Below are 25,238 nucleotides of genomic sequence, written 5' to 3'. Positions count from 1 at the left end.
TTTGCTATTCAATCCTAGCTTTATCGTACTAAAATGTCCAAAATTTGACCAATGGCAAAAGATGACCCACATTCTAGCTGCAAAACCAAAAACAAACCATGAGAAAATGGAAAACAAAATACTTTTTTGATCAAGAGGTGAGAAGAATTGCCAAAGAAAGTACCTAGAGGTTAAGGCTGGGTAGTGTGGCAAGGAAAGATGCTATATCCAACTTGAATGTATGTGCAGAGTTTTGCAGTCCCATGAGAGCAGTCTGTGCCAACAAGTTATTCTGGTTTTGCATGCCTGTGCTTCCCACAGTCACCCTGTGTATCACATGATACATATACTGTAGCTGATTTAGAAATATTAAAAGCTTTCTTAAAAGCCATTTTTCCTAGAGCTTCTGCATGTATTTTAATGAACAGTGCAGCTTTAACAAGAAGAAAAAACATCAGATTAACTTCTGATGATTGCTCTTAAGAGAAGCAGAATTTAAAATATGCTGGACATTAAACAGAGAAAATGACAGTCACACAGAGAGGGGTCATGAACTTAATTTGGTATTTCACTCCTTTGCCACCATTTGTTATCCTTGCTGGAATGTAACAACAGGTGCTGTGGTATTAAACACCCAGCCTGTGTATTTCAGTTTTGGCTATTTCAGGGTTATATCAAGTTCCTCTGTATCTACCAGGTGTCCTTGCACGCTCAACAGTAATACTGCACAAATCTTTTCATAGGAAATAAAGCATCATTAGGTCCTTCTTATCGAGCAAATGGCACAGGTACTGTTTTGGGTTTTTTTAATCCAGCCTGCAGAAACACGTACCAAACTGCAGCAAGGCAACAGTGCCAAGCTTACTAACCCAAGTGGCACTTCCAATAAAATAATATGGTCATTAGAACTGAATGTTTTATCAAAAGTTAAAGTTTTAAAAAAGGCATTTAATTGCTCTTACAACCACCCTGGCAAAAAGAATGCCTTCTCACAAAAAACGCTTAACTATAGACACAGGAACTAGAGTGTAACAGGAGAGCGTCTGGCTTTAATGCAGAAGGGAAAGTCCTGAGACCAGCAGCCCTGGGGAACTTTGAATCTACTGCAGAGACTTGAATTTGACAAAGGGGCAGGAGAGGAAGTTAAGAGGAAGTTTAAGTTATATGTAGCAAAAATATAATTCACTGGAAGGTCGGGACAAGATGGCAATCTGGCAGGAGAGGAACGGGGAACTCAATTTACAAGCATCGGGTAGAAAACCTGACTGTCAAAATGCAAAGGGCATATATTTTCAATAGCATGTAAAGGAAGCCACAGCAGAGGCTTCAGAGAGTTCACATGACAGGTTTGTGAATAATCTTGCAAAGGCTTCGAAAATAATGTTTTCCATGCATTTCTAGTTGGGCTTCTCTGTTCTCAATGTTGACCTGTATGCCACCCTGTCTGTTTCTTGCAGATGGCATGGGAGTCCCCCAGTATCCCTCTTTCATTTTAATGTTGAAAAAAGGCTGGATTTCTAGCTTACATTTTGTTTATATATATTTTAGTCTTGTATCTTCCACTGGTTGCCCTGAGACACTAAGTGACACGTGCCCCACAGGCACATAATTTGATTTCTGTCTTTCCAAAGAAACCTCTGAGATGGTGAAGACTGCCACAGCTACAGGCCAGATAGACAAAAAAAACCAGTAATCATTCCCAGGACACTCAAGTCTCAGGTGTCTGGTTAGTATATTCTTTTTTCAGTATCAACACTGAAACAGATTCTAAAAAACAAGAAAATATGCCATCTAAGAATTTTACTTATCAGATACTGACTGTTCTTCTGGCCTGGGACGCTAGTGACACCCTTTATCTCTCTTGCAGTTTGTAAATTTTTCACTCCCTGCCTTCCTGTTTTATAGCATGAAGGGTAAGTTTTCTGGCATTACATGCATGACTGTACATACAATATATGCTTTGTCTACTCTTCTCCACCAGTCAGTCATGATACCTGTGATTATGGAGGACTACACTTGGTGGCCATAGTGGTCTTTTCCGCTGCCACTGCTAACATGCATTTCCCTTATTTTCCTCTTCCACAAAGGGCAAAATAAAGCACCCTCTATGTCTTAATCCCTGCCCGCCCCCCCCAGTATTTAGTAGCCGCAGCCTGTTCCCTCTGTATCCATAGTACATCTACCAGGACTTTCATGCAAACTTCCAGCAATGAAATCATAGAATAAGAGAATCATTTATGTTGGAAAAGACCTTTGAGATCACCAGGTCCAACCATTAACCCAGGACTGCCAAGTCCACCACTAAACCATGTCCCCAAGCACCACATCTATGCCTTTTTTAAACACCTCCAGAGATGGTGATTCCACCACCTGCCTGGGCAGCCTGTTCCAGTGCTTGACCACCCCTTCCGTAAATAAATTTTTCATAATATCCAATCTAAACTCCCCTGGCATAACTTGAGGCCACTTCCTCTCGTCCTGTTCCTACTTATCTGGGAGAAGAGACTGACCCCCACCTGCCTACAGCCTCCTTGCAGGGAGCTGTAGGGAGCAGTAAGGTCCCTCTGAAGTCTCCTCCAGGCTAAACACCCCCAGCCCCTTCAGCGGCTCCCCACAAGACCTGTGCCCCAGCCCCTTCCCCAGCCCCGCTGCCCGTCTCTGGACACGCTGCAGCCCCTCAATGTCCCTCTTGCAGAGAGGGGCCCAGACCTGAACACAGGGTTCGAGGGGCGGCCTCAGCAGTGCCCAGGGCAGGGGGACGGTCACTGCCCTGGTCCTGCTGGCCACACTGGTTCACACAAAAGCCAGAATGTAAGCTGAGAGTATTTTATCTCCTTCATTCCCTTACCCCCTTTGCTGTCAGTTCAGAACAGGCTCCCCAGGGCTCAAATGCACAACCTATCTTTTGCAGGCTTTGCGTTGACTCCTGTTTGTTTTACTTGGTTTGCTTTATTCCTTGCATCTCCAATTTGAAACCAATGCTCAGAACATCTGATAAAGTATGCAAAGTACTTCTGTAACACTTACTTGGAAAAAAAACCCCCACCTTTAAAATCTTTGCCTTAACAACATCTAAACTCTCAAGCATAAACTAAGACTGTCAAAGCACAGGTCCACCTCCCCATGTGCCTTAAGAGTTTGGTTTTGCTTTCACTGATGTCATTAAATCCTAGTAGAATTTAAAGCATAAGAGAAAAAACCAGGTCTTTTACTAATGTTAGCAACTTGTTCTTCTTATAAATTGTATCTTCTTGTTAAACATTATGTGTGACACTGTTACTTTCTTTTATGTCAGGAAGTAGTATTACTCGGAAACAGAAATTTGATATTTAGCAGAGCACTAGCAATCCTATTTAATTGTAAATGTTGCAAATATATTGACTGACTAAAACTAGATAGCCTCCAGAGGTCCCTTTCAGCCTCAACTGTTCTGTGATTCTGTAAAACCTGCATCTATTTTGTAGTTCACTCCCTAGGGCATGGCGCCGGAGATTGAATGTACTTTTTTTACAGCCGTTGACTACTGCAGAATTTAAATGTCTGGCTTCTGTACTGTACACTGGCATCAAATGGCATTTTTAAGTAGGTGACGAACAGCACCGATCAGCTATGAAGGGATTTCACCACCAGGAAAGGTTGTTTTGCTTGAGATTTTCATGATTATTAACCAACAAGTAAGAAGGAGGGAATGCAGAATTGAACTCGGAGAATGAAAGGCCTTAGGTGGTTAAACACCACCAATTCTGCACTGAAATAAAAATAACAGCTTCTTTTCACCCCGCCATGATACTGCTACCCTCATCTCCCATACCGCACGGCATTACGTAACAAGCCAAAACGCATTGATCAAAATCCACCACAATTTACGTCTCTTCCCATTGACTACAAAAAACCAACTGCTTGTTGCAAAGAAAGGTTAGTTTAAACATAACACCTTGCATTACAGACTTCTAAATCTCTGATCTCCAGCATCGAAGACAAAGCTGTGGGCTTGGCAAAGACATCTTACCACAGATGTAGACATCACAGCCGAACTTTATTCTTACCCCTTCCTGAAGTACCCACTATTTCTGTTCACAGCTGCTCAAACTCACAATTCATTGTTTCACGTTCTTTGTTAGTTTCTGAAGTAAAGTCTAAATCACTACTTCTAAGGGAATATTTTTATTACAATTTTTTTTTAAGTGAACAGGAATATTCATTCATTTCCTCTTTTGCCCATAGGAAAAAGCAGCCCTTCGAATCAGTAGCTGAAATGTTCTCAAGTGTCGTGTACTTGCTTTTGCGAATATTAAAGCAAAATTTTCTTCCTTCTATAAATAAAATTATCTTTGTAGAGGAGTTTCATAAGGTGGACATAGTAAAAGCAAAAGCTTTAAGTTTTAAACCAATGGAATTTCTGCATTTTTCAAAGTCAAAGTTTTCTACACACCTTAATGAAGTTAATTAAGTGGAAGCTTGTCTGTGCATGCAGTGATTCAGTGCTTTGTTAATTCCTGTATGAAGTGAAACGTAAACATTTTGGGATCAAGACTTGAGGGTAGCACATTCTTAGAGGTCCACTGAAATCACCAGTCAGCTACCAATGCCTTAGAGAAACCTGCCAGTACTGACCTTCATAGATATGCAAAATACATCTCAGAGTATGTCCCTGGATTTCAAATTACAAACCTTTCAAGGATAAATGCTCTCAAATAAACTAAATGCTAACTGCCACTTTACAGCATTATAGCCTCATTATTGTAAACTGCCAGCAGGAACAGGACCCTCTGCAGAGACCCTAGCATTTGTATATCATATGTCAAACTGAAGTGCAGGTTTCCTCCATTGCAATGCAAAACAGACTATTTGATCTTTCATTACTGATCTGTATAGTTACAAATATCAATACTGAATTCAGCAAAAGGTAGGGAAAAATACATTAGTTTATACAGTGTCTATTCAGTCCTCTACATTGCTTCTGCTGAAACAGATCTGTGGTGAAGATTTTGGATCCCAAGTTCCCCAGCCTGAATCTGCCACGCCATGCAGAAACGCAGGCTCTCTACTTCTCACTGCTAGCCAGCCAAGCACTAGAAATGAACCACAAAAAAGAAGTGCGACACAGAATCACATGATGAAACTGAATCAAACCAGACCCCAAACCAGGCAGGGAATCTTATGAAGAAAAACAAAATGCATGAAAAAACATCCCAAACAGATTAATGTAGAATGAAACTCTCAAAGTACAGCTTTCCCAGTTTCTCTCCTCGTCACTCAAAACAAGACTGTGTACAACTGACAGCAGATTTAAGGCTTGTGCTTTTGCTGATGTTCTGGTTAAAATTACCAAGTTGCTGGCAGTTGCATTTACACCGCTAACCCACAGTGTATTCAGTTGTCATGATGGAGATGCATCCACAAAAGTGTACACCTACCATTAAAAACCACAGATGCAGACAGAGAAAACATGAAAACCTGTAACTTCCAGATTTCCCACAATACAAAAAAAAAAAATGTTAAGGTCAATGCGTGTATGACTAACAATCAGATTGGTGCTATTTATTAATGCAGAAACAGTCAAAGCACTCAAAATCTTTCACAGAGTTATATACAGCAACTGTTACTACTGACAGTGCTACCACCGGATCTACGAAGTATCTACCTAATATGCAAACATGAAAAATTAAGCCTTAAACATGAAAAACAAGTCATTCTGGCTTTAACGCCATTATGAAATTGATGAAACTGTTCTCTTCTGAAACTGATGAAACACTACTTCTTCTATTGAGTGTGAGGTACAGAAAAACAGAAGTTGTTTCATAAAGTAGCAGAAAAATCAGTAGCTCTTTCACACCTCTTTATGATATGTTCTCCTCTTACCACATTTTGCAATCTAATTGTAAGAAAAAATTGCTCCAGAAGGTTGAAATAACACCTGCAATACAGTTTTAATTTGCTTTAATTATTACCCAAATGTGTTTATAGAGACTTTAAATGCATGAGGAGAGAGTGGAGAGGGGAAGTAATTTGCTTCTCAAAAAGCAGTATTTAAGAACACTTATGAAACTGTTACATTTGACAGAAGACTTGACCAAATGAGAAATCATTACTGATTAAAGGAAAGATGTATGCTGTTGAATAAAAATTACAAATTACAATTAGTATTTGAGCGTTACATTTTCCTTATGTTAGCCCTGGCACATCTCATTATTCTTAGAAGCCATTGATTTGGCCCGTTGCTACACTTAGAAAGAATCCTGACACAGAATACAGCCTTTTGAAATGGAGGTGCAAGGCCCTTCCCTTACCCAGATATTTCTTTTGATTCTCCAGAATTCACTGACTTTTCCTCCCTGATCTCTAAAGTCTCTCTCATTTATGACAGTGCAAAGTTTGCAAATTCCTTAAAAAAATAACCCAAGGGTCTAAGAAGTACTATAATATAGCACATGCTGTCATCCACTGATAAATGGAAGGAAGGCAGGGAAACTAAGTCTCCAGTGCAACAATCAATTCTGCATGATGGAAAAGACTGACAGAATTTCAAAACAAAGTACTATCTTTGCATATGTGGAGTACTGTGTCCAGTTTTGGAGTCCACCATATCGCCCAAAAAAAGGAGCTGACAAACTGAAGCGAGTCCAGCAGACAGCCACTGGGATGGTTAGGGAGCTGCAGTGCATGATACCGAGGACAGGCTGAGAGCTCTAGGTTTGCTCAACCTGAAGGCTAATGTGGACCTAACCACTGCACCTAACCTGTTACTGAATAGTTACAGAGAAGACAGAGCCAGGCTTTTTTTGAGGATATACAGCAAAAGAACGGGGGGCAACAGACACAAGCATTAGGAATAACCACCTTTGTAGCAAGGGTGGTCAAACACTGGAACATGTTGCTTGAGAAACTGTGGGACCACCACTCTCGCAGACGCTACCAACTTGACTGGAGAAAGCCTAAGCAACCTCATCTAACTTTGAATTTGGATCCAACGTCGAAGCTGGCTCTGCCTGAAGTGGAAGGTTGTGCCTGATGAGCTCCAGAAGCTCCCTGCAGCCTCAGTTAGTCTATGATTCTCTCTATTGACCAGACAGCTCAAAGGACTGCATCTTGTTTGAAGTTAAAGGTATGAGTCTTGAAGTTTGCAATGGATTAAAATATTTGATTGCATAAGTATAATTATATTAATGGAATTTTCTCAAAGCAATCTAGCATTCAACCCAACAATTGCAGCTAAATTATTAACCTGTTAATAGTTCCAGTGATTCTCTGCAGTAACCTACCAGCTACAGCTAGTGCTTATCCCATGGCCTCTGCTCAAATTATCACCTAGCTTAGCTTCCTCATCTGCTCCAGCTGCACAAGGAAAAGATAGCCAAATACATGGAGTACAAAGGGTTCTGCAGAAGACAACTACTCCATATTGACTTCCAAACATGGTATACAACAAAAAACAGGTGTTCAACCCATTCAATTGAGTCCATAGAGGAAGCAATGAGAGTGGCCACCTAACCCATTCCCGGATAGATTATCATAAAGGTTACTCTGATTTGCCCAGGAAAATAAAACCAACCATTCTTTCGATTTTTAAGGGGAGAGATGCAGAGCTGCTTCCAGAGTCTAATGGTTTTAAACAGCTTTAAGTCAGTGCTCTTACTGACAGATTCTAGTGCCTACATCTAGATGGAGCTGCAGCAGTTGTACTACAAACCACGACAGTTGTATTCCTGTCAAAACCCTGTATCTTGCTTCATTAAAAGTACAATCCTCCAAACTACATTTTAAATATCTAGCAGTTCTAACTTGCCTGTATACTTCATCAAAATTTCCCACTGCTCCTTCCTCATTACGGTGTTATCATCTTGCTCCACCCCCACTATTTTTACCTCTGGCAATGCTTTCCCCATGCATATGTGATATGGTATTAAAGGGTCTGGTTAGCAGTAATTCTTTCCAATGTCTCAGAAGCTTACATCTTTTTTTCCTTCTTTTCTGTGCTAAAAGTGATCTATGTTGCCTTTAGCTTGTCCTATTAGTCTTCAATTCTAATAGCCTATAGAAGGCGTTACAAGACATGCCAAATTGTTAAGCGTTGCTCAGCTTTACAGAGCTGTGTACACATGTATGACCCTTGTAATCTTTTAATTTCTTCACTGGCAGTAGGAAAGTTATCGGAGGAATAAAGATGTCCTGAAATTGACTAACCCAGATCTCTGACACATTCACTGGGGCCAGATGATTCTTCCTGCTCCCAAACTGAATTTTTCAGACTACCCTCAACAAAAGCTCCCTGTTTCACTGGTCTGTATATTTTATGGAGATTGTTGTTTTGACAAGGGAGGGTAGGCGAAAAGCAGGTGAAACAAAGGAAGCTCACGTTTTTAGTCTTCGGGGTGAGAGAGAAGGCGGGTCTGATATACGGGAGTACTGTACTAGTTGCTTGTATGGATAATGCTTTGCTTGCACAGTTTGGATCTCTCCATTCACTGTCACAAAAGCATAAAAGATTCTAATAAATGCTAGTTTTGAAGACAGTGAGATGGAGGATCATACATTATGGACTCCCATCTATGTTCTGGATGGAGTAAGTGGCCTGTAGGAGCACAAGAGCAGAAAATCTCTTATCTAACTGAACACAATTCTACCCTGGAAAACTCTGACACAATGACAGGTGACTACAAAATGTCAAAGCAAATCCATGACTACCTACGGGAGGGAGTACTGACTTCTCAAAACAGTGAGCGCTCTGTGATTTTATAACCGCTGTGTCTGCGCTGCACTCTAAAAGGAACAAAACAGGTGAGCTCATTCCTCAGTAATCTCCCTCGGATTAAAAAACACGAATTGTGTCTAAAAAAGCTGTGAGCACTTGCAGGAATGCAGAGATCTCTCTCTCCCACGAAACACGGTACTTAAAACTAAGCACAATAAAAGGTGCAATGCACTGCTTCCAGGTTTGTAACAGAATATCCATCACTTCATAGGCTATGTATTACATTCACTCTGATACCTGTTATTATTTTATTTTTCCTTTTCGACATTAGATTTATCCCCAGTTGTTTTCTAAATATACAACATAAAACCTGTAGAATGAAGCTGAAGTTTTCTGGAGCATAACATATATTACTATTTCCTTCTATTGAAAAATACCATGTAAAAAATTCGTTAACACCACAGTAATTTTAACTGGCATTATCATATATTTGAAAAGGTTTATTCTTGATACATATTTTTAAGATGACAGCATTAAGAACGTTGCCTTCGTATCTCAAAAAGGAATTGAGTCAACAGCCTGAAACCATTTGGTACCTTCCTTGGTACACGACATGCCACCATGCAACACCAGATTGAAATTATGCCTGGCAGTTGAAATGCTACAGTCTTCTTTACCATGCTCTTTGTTTCATCCAGGGCAAAAGCAACTACAAGAAAATATCCCAGGGTTATTCACATCATGACAGTTCTTGGAATCTGTAAATGCAGTACAGATTGATGCCATACATACACCAACACACACAAATACATTTACCACGGCACTGTGGTATGCAGATGAATACAAAGACTGTTCTAATGTTACTAAGCAGCATGATGGAAGAAAAAAAACCTGTTTCATGTTACCGTTCTAATACAGACCACGCAGAGATCAAAGACAAGCTGGAAAGCTTAGATATACTGCTACATAGCCCATATCCAGCAATTAGTAAGAAATACAGTGTGGTAATGACTGTCTTTCTAGTATACAGTCTTTTTTCTCACATTTCCTGCTAAAAACGTAAGATTTAACTTGAGGTCAAAGATTCTATCTTTGTTCAATTAAGTATAAAAAAGAAAATCTTCAGGTGTTCACCATTCAAAATTGACCCTGACCTTGCGTTTCACTGTAACATAGGTAAAGGTTTTATTACTGTAAAAATGAACTTTGATCTTGTTATGCAGATTTAAAAAAAAAAATCTATATTAACCCATTAGACCTACTTTTATAGACATCCCAATGTTCTCCAAATACTGTGATTCGATTGCATAAAGTAGCTGGAAGTGAAGTATTGCTCACTTCAGCACCAGTTCACTGTCAGAACACACGCAATGTTCGATGCTATTACTGTACCCTCAAACCTCCTTTTTGTTCAGACTGATCTTCCAACACATGGTCTAAGATTCATGCCTGGAAGCTGCAACCGAATTTCAGAGCTCCTTACACATATCCCTTCACTAGCTCCTGGCCAGTGATGCTGCCCGGGCCACTAGAGCATGTCTGCTTTAAGGAAAATAGAAAAATTCTGACTTTGTTTACAAACAACAGTAAAATAATATTTTTCCTCTAGCTTTGTCCTTGTTTCACTTTTTAGCATGCAGCAGATTAACCACTATGCTTTCATCGCTAACTCTGGCCTTGAAATGTACAGAATCTGGTAAAGTAACTACTTTATAATTTTCCAAGTGTACCCTCTACCCCTTCCATAGTGTCACAGGCCTTCACCTACTAATTCCCTAGCTCAACCTCATAATCTGTGGGTAAATCGGAATTTCTCCTCTAGAGTGACATTCAGTCTTGCACCTAAAGGAAAAATTACCCACCACCCCTTTAGTAAACCACTTCAGATTATTTATGTTCAGTGTCAAAAGCCTTAGCCCCAAATTCAGTTTGAATTTGTGAAGCATCAATTTGCTTCATGCAAAAAGCAGTTGCTTGACAAAACAGAGCTACTTTAAAGACTCTGAATGCCTGTTTTATGCCACATACACTGGACCATGAGAAATCCACAGGTATTTTGACAGTATTTTTCAGTATTTTGATCAGTGACCTTTCATGCTATGTTCAATCAGACTAGGCAAAGCAGTGTAAAAGCTGCACTTCTACGTATTTACCTGTTAGTCCCAGTCTTTATTCACAGACACACTAACCCCCCTTTTCTTCTGCATCTTCTAAATTATTCCTTTACAAGTGGGAGTGTATTACCAGCCATACATTTACGGACTGACTGAAAAACCACCTCAGTGACATCTGTACCTCATCTTCCCACAACGGCTACTGTTTTTATTTTCCATTCTAACCTATTAAAATCACAGGACAGCAATACCCAAGTATTTTCCCAGCTAAAAATAACAAACCAAAAGCTACCCTTTCTTTCCAGTCTCAGCCACCTGCTCCAAGTGCTTTTTTCATCATGAAGATCCTGGCATCTCAAATTGTTTCAAAAGAAATGTACAGAAAGGCAAAAATATTTTCAAAGGATTTTAAGAATATGAGTCATCTAAAAAGGTAAGAGGTTTCTTTCAACAAGAAAAATCTACATTTCAAACAAAGCCAACTTGGTAAAATTGGCTGCAGCTTCCTGTATGAAACTAGATGATCTTTCATGCTACGGCATGCATGCTGATCTCTGCTACTGTAAAACTGAGGGAGAATGCTCACATTTTCATATTCTTATTCACATATTCCCTTTTTCAAACAGTTTCTATAGAGAAATATTTTTGCAGCTCTGCTTTTTGATAAATCTGTCCTACAGAATCTTCTTGGGAAAACAAAAAGAAACGCCTTTTAGTTCACCTGCTCATTCAATGAGATGAAAGAAGAAAAAGAAAACAGCACTGTTGTAATTCTTATCAGACACAGGCTATCATGCTTCATTACGAACCAGGTTCTATCAGTATAATTAGTGTTACGTTTGATTCAGTCCAAGCTGACTCTTCTGCAAAACAACAGAGTTGCTTTATGCAAGTAAGGAGATAGAGGCCCCTGGTAACGTTACTCTTCAAGTGAGAAAAGTTGTACAGAGTGTGAGAGGAAAACCATCTGAAATATTCTGAAAAGTTATTGTTTTCATCAAATGCAAACTCCTCAGGTTGCCCTGCTGCTTGCTTATCTGTTGAGGTTTTAAAATTATTTTTCTGAGCTATAATGGATCTCCGTAAGTTTGAATCTCCCTAAGCACTATTCATAATCATGAAACATCAATTCTGTTCTAAGAAATCCAGTGTATAACCCCACCACTGCCCTGTTCCCTCTTCTGTATAAATGCTCTTTTGTATATTGGCACTTTCAGGAAATTGCCCTCCTCCTCCCCCGCTTACTCCCTACTGTCTTACTCTGGCTCGCACCCCCTCCCAATCAACACTAGGGAATAATTGTATTTTTGTTGGAGCAGTTCCAGCTCTTCCACACGTTCCACTCCAGAAGCAGTAAATGAAACCCTATAGCTCTGGCACACTCTCCTCAGCTTTAACACACGCACACGCATGCATGCATGCACACTCACTCGGACAGGGAAGTAAGTGGCACCAAGCTTTGTCCCAAAATAATGACCTTTCACTTCTCCCCCATGCAACTTCCTCTTCTGTGGAAAAATACAGTGCTTCCAAATTAAACAAATCTTCCTCTTTCGGTCTTCTGCTACCAGTGTTTTGAAACACCATTCCTCCCCGCCTAACAGCCGTCCGCATGCAAGTAAATGGCCATTGCCCAGACGGACGGATACCCCTGGGTGCCAACAGCGGTCATTCCGTGCCCAGGGACCTCGGCGGGGCTGGGCCGCTGTGCCAGGGCACCGTCCCCCCCCCTCCGAGCACGCTGCGTGGCGCCGGGCCCCCCCTCCGCGCGCACCGGAGCGGGCTGGCGGCGCGGGGTGCGCGGTGCCTGCCCGCGCGCAGCAGGCGCCCAGCCACCCTACCTACCCTCCTTGGGCTCGTCAGCCCCCGAGCTCATGGCGGCAGCGCGGCACGGGGCGCCAGCCTACCGCGGCGCGCGCGCTGGGAAGCAGCCGCAAGTCAACTTCTCACAGAAGAAGGAAAAAAAAAAAAAGGGGGGGGGGGGGTGGAGGGGGTTGGGATTTTAAGGGGAAAAGTCTATGAATTCAGCAAATCACGACTAAGCTACTTGAAAAGGATCCCGCCCCTTTCTCAGCGGCACAGCAGCGCCGGTGTGGGAGCCAGCGCCTCCCGGGCTCCGCGCCTCGCTGGGAGCAGCTGCCGCCGGCCCGTGGGCAGGGCGGGCTCCCGCCGCGACCGCGATAGCGACCGCGACAGCGACCGCGACAGCGACCGCGACAGCGACCGCGACAGCGACCGCGACAGCGACCGCGACAGGCCCGAGCCCTGCGAGCGGGCAGCGCCCGGCTGCGCGACTGACCGCCGGGGTGGGGCTCTCTTAACGTGCGGGAAGATCTATCGAAATAAGTTATTTTTTTAAGCCTGAACTGTACATTCCAACACTGGTTATTAGCTGGAAGTAGTTCTGTAGCCTCCATAATTAACACTGGCTGATATAGGACGACTAAATACACACTTAATAGACGAGAAGCAGCATCTTTCAGGTAGTTTAAGTTAAATAGTTATTTTTTCTTCCACGCGTGCTCAGTGCATGGTGCCATCTGCCCTGAAAGAAACAATTCAACTTTTCTCCTTGGAAAAACTTATTTCTTTGTGCTACAGACCCTCCTTCGTCCTAGAAAAGATCATTATTTTTAACTATTACATGACACTTTCACAGCACAGCAAGAGAACCAGGGTCTCTTGCAGCCAGCCCCCAACTTGCATCACGCATGCCTTCAGAGCAAAGTCGGGGGGAACTACTTGGAAGCCTATTTTCCAGTTGGCACAGCCTCCAGTAAAATCATTGTCAAAAGGAACCATCTCTTCCTACTTAGTCATTTAATACATTTTTAGGACAGCAAGCAGGACAAAACCTCAACGGAAACATGATTGCTCAGACAAAAGGATAAGTGTGATCTCAGGAGAAGTCCTGATGGTGCTGTCAGCTCCAACACGCAACCAAAATCCCACCTACCTCCCCCTCACGAGGTTAAATGCTTGTGCCTGAAGGGTTGTCAGGGTCTTTGTGAAAGTAATACTATTAACAGTTAGCAAGCCTGTTACTGGAGCCAAGTAGAAGAAATATGTGCATTTCAAGATGAAGTCAGAAAGAGCCAAAGATGTTAGCTGCACAAAGTTGGGGCACATAGGAGAAAAAATAAGTAAACATTTCAGATTGTAACATTCAGCTGTATTCATTAAAGCTTATGGGAAGACTGTAAATCGGTAGGATGGTCTCGTAAGTAAAAGGTACAGAATCAGGAAAGGCGGTATGAACTTTTCAGCCACGGCAAAGTTGCTGTGGAACCAGGGTAAATAATACTTAAGAATGTGGGCAACTTTTGTCCTATTTTGAGTGATTTTATTAATGATAAAGACTGTTCTTTCCTCAGTACTTTTCCCATGCCTCAGAAATGCAGATCTCATTTTAGTTAAAGGCTCATGGTGACACTGGTGATTTGTTCTTTTGCAATACCACAGCTCAATGGGTTCCTGAAGGACATTCTTCAAGAAGCTAGGTGTCTTCTACAGGCCTCATCGTTTCCTGCAGTGTGGCAAAGCACAGCAGCTACATCCCTCAAAGCACAGAGAATGAAATATTTTTATTTTATTAGTTTATTAATTAGTATTTTACTAAAAAAATAATAGTATTAAACTAATTACAACATTGGACTAGCTAAAGAAGCCACATTTTCAAGTAAAAAAAAAAAAAGCCAACGTATTTTTTAAATTATTCATCTGGGGTAATTACTGTTTAGGAGGTTGAAACCACTCAAAAAAACCCACACAGAATAAGAAGAGGAATAGGAAGAAACCTGGTGTTAGTCAAGATGAACTGCAATAGCTTTTGGGGACCTTTTATCAAAGGGAGTGTTGGTAGAGAGATAAAATAGCCATAATATAAGCCAGTATCAAGAGCCCTGCATGAATAGACTTACACAATAAATGGATGCCTTTTGTTATTTTAGATGACGGGCAGACACAGAGATAATGAGCCTTGTGGTTAAATGTCAGCAAGTTCTGCAAATTAAGGTTTCTCAAGTATCTAAGAAACTTAAACCTCTCTGCACAGATAACAAAACCCCAATGGTTTTTCTTTCTCCCCTAGAGCCAAGAACACGTCTCTTCATTCAGCCTTGTTCCTCCTGCATACAGGTCTCAACTAAGACTCCAGAAATGTTTTTGATGTTTCATTTTGGTTGTTATGCTTCTTCAAAACACATGCATTGGCTGAAAAGATCCCAACCAGACTGAAGAGTGCTTAAGTAGCTAATTTTCTGACCTTAGTTTAAGTGGTGAATTGTACTGGCATTCAGTCATGAGGACATTATCACCTTCTTCAGAGTTTACACCCAGCGAACTCCAATAATTTTACTTAGCAGGCCAGTAAAAGTAATGGAATAAGGCAGGCAAAAAGTAAACAGAATCCATGGACAATGCTGGAACCCAGGTAAGGGATGGCACTACCTTACCTGCAGGGAAGAACCAGTTAGTTATCAAAGCATCCAGACTGATTTTTTGATACCTTGATGAGTAAACAGGCTGGAAGCTTAAGGGAAACCTTCTTTCATAGTAAACTGTGCATGTAATGCAGTGTAGGAAAGCCAAAACAAAGAATGACAAAACCTCTAAAAATAGAATCGATAGATACAGCTAAATTTAACAGGGTAGATTCAGTTAGGGAAAAGAAAAGTAACTTCCTAAAATGAAAGGCAGAAAACCCAACACGCATTTGGACAGATGGTGTCTTGGAGTGAAGGCCAGAATTCCCAAAGAAAAATTACATCTTTTGTGTAGCACAGACAAAAAAATGGGTTTACATACTAAGATTAAGTGGCTAAAAGTCTAAAAGCCACAAAGCTGGGTACAGTGAACTATGGTCCTTTAAACCCTTCTCTGCTGAAACAAAAACCTTCTGGTTTTACTTTAAAAAAAAGAACAAAAACCAAAAACAACAAACCAAACCAAACCAAAAAAAAAAAAACCAAACAAAAAATCCAAAACAAAACAACCCCAAAAACTTAGTTGGTTTTGTTTTGGTTCAGTTTGGGTTTTAGCTCATCATTTGCAAATTGTCCTTATTTCTGGTAACTCCAAGGCAGAGCTACCACAGAATGAATAGGCTGTAGCCAGGCATTGGCTTACTACAGCAACACGCAGAGCATTGTGAAAGGATGAGTAGCTGTGTCAGCACATCCCCAGCCCAGCTCAAAACTTTGTTCATGTTTTGTGTCTGAATGTATGCTGAGACAGCTCTGTTTACAGAAGCATTTTCTTAATGGAGACACAGGTGGCAAATCCTATCACATCTTCTATAAACACTTAAAATAAATAATAAAAATCGTAGTAGCCCAAAAATGGTGCTAAAATCAGTGCCAAGAAGATTCTGAAGCTCGATGCCGAAATGTCAAAAAAGACTGTAATGTTTTGGTTCACAAAAAAGAGGAAGCAACACTACTATATGGAAAGTATCAGGAAGAAGCTTTCAAGAGGAGGCAGCTGCCATGGAAGCCAGACTAAATCTACTGCAAAAAACAACCCTGCACAGCCCTAGAGCAGTTCTAGAGAAGGAAGTGGTAATGTAACACTTCAGGTATTACATATTCATGTGGGTTTTTGTAAAAAAATTTCTCTCCCGTGTTTGGTTAACTGATAACTTCTGCTTTTCGAAAAAGTCATGTTCAATGGGTTGCAAACCTTTAAACAATAAAAATAATGTCCATGCCAACTTGCTACAGATGAGAGCCACCAATCATTGTCTCTTTCCAAGACAACCACATGTCTTTTGCTGGCTGTAACTGCACCGAGTTACTTGAAGCCACATGACAGAACTCTGACGGCGGCTGAGGAAATCTGGGTTTCCCACCCTACTCCCAACTGTGAGACAAAAGACAGAGGTACACAAGTACCCTGAAATATCACAATACACGTAACTGCAGCTATGGTTTCTTTATGCGATGCCAATAGCCATGCTGTAGAGATTTTCCTACCCATGAAGTAGCAAAGATGGAGAACGTTGTGTGGATCAATGATGAGAAAGTAGAAGTGTTGCACTACACTGTCCTATGTAAGATTGTATAGCTAAACAAAGTACTGGCTTTTACAGTCCTACCACAAACAGAGTTTTTCAACCAGCTGTTTTCACAGAGTAAACTCAATGATACCACACTTATTTAACCTAGGGATTATGTAAACTTTGCCATTTAGCAATCATGCAGTAATATACAGAAAGGTGACACCACCTCTCTCCTGTAGCCCCAAGTTGTACCTATTTCTGATTACAAGGGGTTTCATGTTGACACATTTTCAACTTCGGACACTCTTCAGTGGGTGTGGATTACAGGCACATAATGCAAGCACTGAGATCTTGCAGCATAAAGCAAGATGACGATGCTTCCCCCAGCACCACCTATCTCCTAGGATGCAGAAACCCACCTACCGGGCATCCTCCCAGGAGCCAAACAGTGCAGCCCTGACCTGCTGTCTTGTGCTTTCTGCTGTTGCCACACACAGACATCACATGTGTGCGAAGGTGCACCCAGACATCACAAGTACATGAAGGTGCACAGGGAGGAGAGAAGAAAGATGTGGAGAGAAGGGAACAGAGTCACAGAAAAAAGTAAAATTTCAGTTTTCTTGCATTGTATCAAAGTTGTTCTGCTTTCAGTTATACACTTAAACAGTTGCACAGACATTCAAATTAGCAAACCAATAAGCTATTTTAAGATTATTTCCTAACCCAGAGGTAGAGCAACACCATCTGTAGTTGTGTTACTTCTGTTATTGCAAAAGACAGTGCAATATGCACTGTCTGTGTAGCATGAGCACAGCAAAAACAAATGCCAACTCTTATGCAATTTTGTTAATTTGAGGTTTAATAGTTTAGAGTAAAAAGAGGAGTTTTGATTAGCTGTGTGATTTTAAAAGCACTGTTTATACAATTCTGTGACTAAAAGGATTTGGTACAATACCACATCTGTTGTTGCTGTAGCTACACTTCGCTCCTTTTTTTATTTATTATCTTCTATCATAAAACACACATATATCAAGATAACCTAGACAGTTTTTGACTGATGTCAGAAATACTGTTTTCAGCATACAGCACTCAACAGCCCAACTCTTAACATCTCAGTTATCTCCCGATCTCCTTGTGTGACAAGATGACCTCCCTAGGATGAGGGAAAGGCTGTGCATGTTGTCTATGTCGACCTTAGTGAAGCCTTTGTCACTCTCTCCCACAGCATTCTCCCGGAGAAGCTGGCTGCTCAGGGCTTGGGCAGGTGTGCTCTGTGCTGGGTAAAAAGCTGGCTGGCTGTCCGAGCCCAAAGAGTGGTGGTGAATGGAGTTACATCCAGCTGGCAGCTGGTCACAAGTGGTGTTCCCCTGGGCTCAGCGCTGGGGCCAGTTCTGTTTAGTATCTTTATTGACAATCTGGACAAGGGGATCAAGTGCTCCCTCAGTGAGTTTGCAGGTGACACCAACTCAGGTGGGGAGTGTTGACCTGCCTGAGGGCAGGAGGCTCTGCAGAGGGACCTGGGCAGGCTGGAGCGATGGGCCCAGGCCAGTCGTGTGAGGTTCAGCAGGGCTCAGTGCCGGGTCCTGCCCTTGGGTCACACCAGCCCCACGCAGCGCTACAGGCTGGGGCAGAGCGGCTGGAAAGGGCCTGGTGGGAAAGGGCCTGGGGGTGCTGGGTGACGGCCGGCTGGGCAGGAGCCAGCGGTGTGCCCAGGGGGCCCAGGCGGCCAGCAGCACCCTGGCTGGTGTCCCCAGCAGTGTGGCCAGCAGGACCAGGGCAGTGACCGTCCCCCTGCACTGGGCACTGCTGAGGCCGCCCCTCGAACCCTGTTCAGGTCTGGGCCCCGCTCTGCAAGAGGGACGTAGAGGGGCTGCAGCGTGTCCAGAGACGGGCAGCGGGGCTGGGGAAGGGGCTGGGGCACAGGTCTTGTGGGGAGCGGCTGAGGGAACCGGGGGTGTTTAGCCCAGAGAAAAGGAGACTCCGGAGGGACCTTATTGCTTTCTACAACTACCTGAAAGAAGATAGTAGGCAGGTGGGGGTCAGTCTCTTCTGCCAGATAACAAGTCTCAGGACAAACGGAATCAGCCTCAAGTTGTGCCAGGGAGGGGTTTAGACTGGATGTTAGGAAAAATTTCTCCATGGAAAGGGATGGTCAAACACCGGAACAGGCTGCCCAGGGAGGTGGTAAGGTGGTGGAATCACCATTCCTTGAGGAGTTTAAAAAACACATAGATGCAGTGCTTTGGGACCTGGTTTAATGATGAACTTGGCAGTCCTGGATTAACGGCTGGACTTGACTTGATGATCTGAAAGGTCTTTTCCAACCTAAGCGATTTTAGGATTCAGTGATCTATGGAGCAGAATTTTTAAGCAATTTGTCCTCACATGCATAAACAACATACAAGGTATTATTTATATCTTAGGAAAATTCAGTCCACTGAAAGCTAGAGAGACGATTAAACCAGAACATTAGCAGGTTGATCTATAAGCCAGATCTGAAGAGCAGTGGTACTTCTGGTTTTGGCCTCATTGTCACTGCTTTCTATTCCTTATTGTGAACTCATTTTTTCCCCTTTGCACAACAGACTTCAGACCAATTCAGATAATGCTTGTGGCACTTGCTGAAGCACTCACAATACTTCCACCTATTGGGCAGACCCACAAATGATACCTGGGTGTTTGTTTCTACCATGTGGTTAAGAAATTATAAGAAGTCGAGCTCCAAGAGATCAGGTGACACCTCAACAGCTTCTGCACCATGCTTGGCATCCAGCACTTCATCCTATTCCCCCTCCCTTCCCCTGTGCTGTCCTCACATATTTCTATATCCTCCTGTTCAGCTTCCATTCTCCACCCTGCTTGTGGTTTATTGAGGATTGTCCATTCTTCCATTTCCAAATAGCCAGAGCAATATATGGCAAACCTAGTGTCATACAAACCCACACCACGCTGCTGGTGCGGCCTTCAGTCAAAGTAAGCCAAACCCAGAGCTTCACCTTAGAGTAAGCCGCACAAAAGTATGTCTAAAGAGCTCCTTTCTGATAAAGAACTCACAGAATAAGCAGCAGTACGACTTGACAAATTGATTCACAATTAACCCACCAAGTTAGGGATAAGACGCAGCAGCATGTAAGCGACAGGTCCTGGTTTCCATTTGGATGCAGTAGAACTTGCATCACAGAGGCTCCTCGCCTCAGCTCTTCTCTCCCAGAGAGAAAATGGACAGAGAGATGGTGGGAAGATACATGCATGAAAGGCTGCATAAAGTTGAACCTGCTTAAATTGAACACAATTTTGCTATGCAATTTGAAAGTCCCATTAGTCTAATCAGTACAGTTTACAACATTCATCTGCACAATCAGGTCTATGTACTTTCAGCGCCGACAGCCGAAGAAGACAACCTAATAGTAACCACCTTGCAAAATATCAGGACTACTGTGCAGTGTGCATCTTCCAAACCTGTCTGCCTGTTACAAACATGCTGAGATTGCTGGCTTCCAATTAGTGACAACAGTTGTTTTTAAAAACAGGGGCTGTTGCCTCTACTCAAAATCCCTGTGGTTAAAAGGTGAGGAAACACCCTCACTTAGCTTCAAAATGCAGCTTTCTTCATAAGCTTTGTCTGCATCTGCCATTAATTATCAGACATTTCAACCACAACACAGCCTCAGCATAAGACTGGGATGCTGCCTTAGACAGATCCCTACCTCTTGGCCTCAAGATGAGCATCATTTGTCACCGAACAGCACACTGCTGGGGTATGAGACTGCTCTCACCTCAGAATAGGTTTCACTGGCTTGCCTTTTTTCTTTCAAAACAACTCTGCAAATTCACACACAGAACAACGCCATGAATTCTGAAATGTGAACTCTGTAACTCTGTAGCCTTGACTATAGGTATCATGTTGTAAAAAGCCACTAATAATAGCGATAAATTTACCGTAGCCACGTAGATACACCATGCTCTGAGAGGCTCTTATTTATCCAGCAGGTACCAGTTACTGAAGACAAGGATTCAGTGCAGGAGCAACTATAAAACAATTTCTCAAGAGCTAAGTAACATTCAATGACTTGTTTGCTATCCACAAAGAGGTGATAATCAATGATGGTTGCTGAAAGTTCAGGAGTTCATAGAGGACATGACAGAAATTAAAGGTTATCTGTCTTTTGAGGGCCTTGCACCAAGGACTGCAACAGGCTTATAGCGCTGTTTCTCCAGATACCAAAAATTTCCCTCATTATTTTAATTTTTCCTTTAGAAGGAGCACACACAGATTGCTACTGCTGATACAGCTATGCCAAGCGAAAGGCAGCACTGAAGGCACACAGTGATGAAGAGAACTGCACTAACAGAGGTAGGAAGATGCAGTCCTCCAGTCTGGTAAAGAGTACAGCAGATCTAAGCTAGTTTTTTCACATAGAAAAATAAGCTTCCATAGTTTACGATAAAATTCTTACAAAGTGGTTGTATTATTACATAGCACTGCAGCCTTTGCAAAAATGAAAGGTCTAAGAAGAAATCTGAGAGGCAGAATGCCAAAACATAAACATGAAAAAGCCCTGCATCAGAAACAGAAATCACACCAAAGCGTCTCAGATTCCCCATATGAGTGGGGAGTCAATGTGCTACACAGAGACTGACAGTGTCACCACAGGCCGTGAGAAGAGACACTTACATCAGATCCACTCTCAGCAAGACATAAGAAAAGAAGTATTGCCAGATAGTTATGCATCAGAACACAGTGCCTGAACAATTTTTATTGGAAATGGATATTTTAATTAAAACCAGAAAATCTGATATCACATAGACAAAAGTAAAAAAGAGCTTGAAAACAAAATGCCTGAACTACTGTTCAATACATTACATTGTAAACAGTGCTGCTGGAGTGTATGGCTAATAAGGTACATTTTTTCCTTTCTTTAAAAGGTATGGCAGTGATGCTGAGAGAACAGAAAATTATTACCTTAAAAAAGGAAGGGGTTTGCTCATATAAAAGCAGTGTACATATGGGAAAACACATGTGTCTCAGTTTGCGAGGGCTGTGTTCCAGTCCCAAAAGAATGATCCTAGTGTTTTGCTAATGCGTAACAATCAAACTATGCCCTTTTTCTTGTAGATGCCAAAGCCATTAATCATGCGAAAAGTCAAAATAACACTTGCATATCAAACACAATCTTATCTAGATAAAATTGCAAATCAAACAGAACAAAAAAATACCAAGGTATGAGAATAATCTCCTTTTAGTGGAAATCTAATTTAAAAAGATTAAAACAGGGATTAAAATGGATATTAAACCAAAGCTGAGTTTGCTCTTTAAAAATTCAGTTCAGCTATAGTTTACAATCACAAGCCAGATGTACCTAATTAAGTGCTGTTCATTCAAAGGGCCACACTGATTTCTGCATGTTCCAAATCAGTTTTAAATCGGTTTATTATTTGCCTAAGGCTTAGACTGAAGTCACATTAAGAATCTGGAAAAATACTTGCAAGAACTGGATTTCTTCAGGGAAAATCTTAACTAAGACTATACTGAACAAGTGGTGAAAAGTCAGTTCCCAATACCCAAACAAATTTAAGAACTCATTATTTATGGGAGCATTAGACTTCCTTTCCCTGGCCTGTGGTGACATTTTTATAAATAAAACCCACTTGGGAGATCAGCACTGTAGGCTGGTCCAAGTAAGAGTGAGTGTCTAACACAGCAGCATCACCTTCCTCTTCCACCTACCGTGCCAGCATAGGCATGTGCTATCCACTTAAGGAAGATCCCGGTTACAGCTAACCTTTAATATTTATTTTTGGCCTAGAAGAATTTTAACCTAAAATAGCTCTCTTTTTCAAAAATAAATATCTAATAAATTTATTGCATCTGAAAATAATACTTCTTTTACAAAAGAAAGGCTTGGTTGATTTCTAACCTAGTTAAGACAATTGAAAATCCATACCTTGCTCATTTTTCCCTATATTAAGGAGGCTTATGCTAGTAAGCAATGTAAGAAAATTCCAGGTGTAAACTCTGTTTAGGTTTTTAGCATTACATTAAAAACTCAGTATTAGATTTTTATGGATTGCTGTGAGTTCTAATTAAAAAAAAAACAACTCAGAATTTTTGAACGTTTGCTTGAGCCCAGATAAGTTTATTTAGTAGAAGCATGTCTAACCTTTCAAGTATTTTATCTGCTTTACAGGGAATTCATACTTAAGCTTTGAAATGCTTTAGCAACAATAACAGTTTGCACTCTGGGGCTAGGCCAAACTGAATACCACTTCACAGGGTTACTGCAAGTCTTTCATGAACTATTTCAAGGATTCAGATTTTTTTAAAAAAGAGAGATGTGCATACAAGATCTGAACAAGACTTCCTAGTCTTCTTGCTCAACATTTTGTTTGCTGAAAGCTGAATTATGGCACATACTTAATAAGATATACTGTTGAGGCAGCCAGTCTGCTGGGGCTGTGCTACTGCTATTCTTCCTAAAGGGTGAGGACTTCACAGTGCATTTCCAAAATCTGAGGTTCAATATGGACAATAATTACTATCTTTACCTACTTTAGAAACTAAATGGAACAAGGGAAAGAATAAAGACTACCACCGGCTCTGCTACTGTTGGCACACAAGGGATGGGCTCTTTTATTAGAAATCCCACGTTAACAACCTTTGAGTGTTGCACAGAACTAAAGCCTCAAAAACGACCCACCCACTCCCCCCTGTGCATTCCACATCCATCTCACTCCTAACATCCGTCAGGCTGACTGATGTAGCTCACGGAGCGTTTGATGCAGTTTTTGACGAATGCCACGAGGTGGCAACAGCGCCCTGAGAAAAAACCAGCAGGTCTTCAGCATCGCGTTTTGCATCAGCCTCAGGGGACAGAGCTGGACCAGAAGCAAAGGGCGGGTAAAAAAGTCGAGCGGCTTCACGTACAGCCCCACGTTAACATCTCAAATTGCGACGCTCAGAAAAAGGCTGAAATTGTGTTTCATCTGTACATGCTGGAATGGTAAATCTGGAGAACTAAATGCTTCTGACACAGTGGCCATTGCCTGAAATTGGTCATCAACACACCATGCAGCAGCAGCAAACATCTATCATTTTTTTCCAACCTAAATCACAGGTATGTTTGAAAAAAGACTTCCGTTTATCTGAGAATGCTTAAATTAAGACAGCAATATAATGGATGATACACCGGTAACAACTTGGCTCCATGAACTTAAAAACATACTAAAATTTCAAGTATCACTTCAAGGTACAGACACAACTGTGCAGCCCTTGTTGCTCATCCCTAGCCCCCAGTTTCTGCCTGCAACAATCCAGTTCAGCCTTGCTCTGCCTGCATGTTTTTCCCCTCCCTATCCTGCCATCCTGCCATTGCCTTTCCAGAAATGAGATTATGCAACCTTTTTTTTTTTTTTTTGTCCGCCTGGGAGGGGAGGTTTTGAGATAGCTATAACTCACCTTCCCAGCTCCAAAGTCAGTGGAGTCTCACCTGAAGCACAGGACTGTTGTGCATGCGAAGCCAGTAGATAATGTTCAGGGGGACAGTGGATAAAAGAGGGGTCTGGACTGGGGCAGGTCACTCCTATTTCAGTAATTAAAATAGGAGAAGGGGGACTCTTCACACTGCAGTCACCTATGTGAAGAAGAGGTCATGCCAAAACAGGTCCTAGGTCCCCAGCAAGATACAGATGAGGTAAAGTGCAGTGGGAAGGTCGGTATGGGAAAGGAGAAATGAGCCCGAGCCCCCATCTAACCACTGGGAATCCTGATGGCCTCTTACCTGATGTGCAGCAGTGATACAAGACCTGATGCCAAGAAGTCGCAAGTATCTCTACTAGGCAGAATTAAAATGCCCATCATAACCAAGGAATGCCATGCATAAAGACTGTACATACACACTTCACTAAGCCTGCAAAACATCTCCAAGCATTAATCTTTTCCTTTATATCACTTCCAGAAAAAGGCAAAATCTCAGTAATTCTGTGAGAATTCAAAAATTCAAAAGAATTTTTCGCTTTGAAAATTAAAAGCCACTTAAATGGTGGAGAAAGGACGGTTTACAGAAATTTAGAAAACAGTAATAATTTCTGTGTATGCTGTAAAACTGCAATTATCTGGGGACCACCCCCCCAATTTTTTTTCCCCCAAGTATTAGTCACTTGTGTTTTTTCTGCATGTCAATGAAAACCTTAGCAGGCATGTAAAAAAAAGTGCACTTAAATTATATTAACAGAGCTGCAGTAAGATAAATTAGGATATTCTAGTTGAATCAGTGTTGGGAAGAGATACTTGCCTATCACGTTTTCAGAAGTCTAAGAAAATAAAACAAATACTGAATCTATGTTTTCTACTTCATGGTTGCCTTAAAGCATTTAATCCTAAATGTATGTAAAAATGCATTCACATTCCCCATGAAAAAAGATGAAGCAGGAATTGCCACCACTTAAAACATTTCCA

General features: G+C 41.7%; 1 protein-coding gene across 4 annotated transcripts in view; it reads right to left on the bottom strand.

The window, feature by feature from the left end:
- Nucleotides 1–25,238, bottom strand: part of TNFAIP8 (TNF alpha induced protein 8) — a 68,784-nt gene that overhangs the window by 11,095 nt on the left and 32,451 nt on the right. The window contains exon 1 of one of the 4 annotated variants that reach the window (XM_037374038.1): nt 12,631–12,734. The exons of the other annotated variants lie outside the window; for them this stretch is intronic. Coding sequence (XP_037229935.1) covers nt 12,631–12,661 — 31 coding nt within the window. The 5' untranslated portion in view covers nt 12,662–12,734. Of the gene's footprint in view, nt 1–12,630; nt 12,735–25,238 lie in introns of those variants that run through there. 4 annotated transcript variants of the gene reach the window in all.

The sequence above is a fragment of the Falco rusticolus genome, chromosome Z (assembly GCF_015220075.1).
Source record: "Falco rusticolus isolate bFalRus1 chromosome Z, bFalRus1.pri, whole genome shotgun sequence".
Classification (NCBI taxonomy): Eukaryota; Metazoa; Chordata; class Aves; order Falconiformes; family Falconidae; genus Falco; species Falco rusticolus.
The sequence above is the reverse complement of the archived record's forward strand: the minus strand, read 5'-3'. Positions and strand labels throughout refer to the sequence as shown.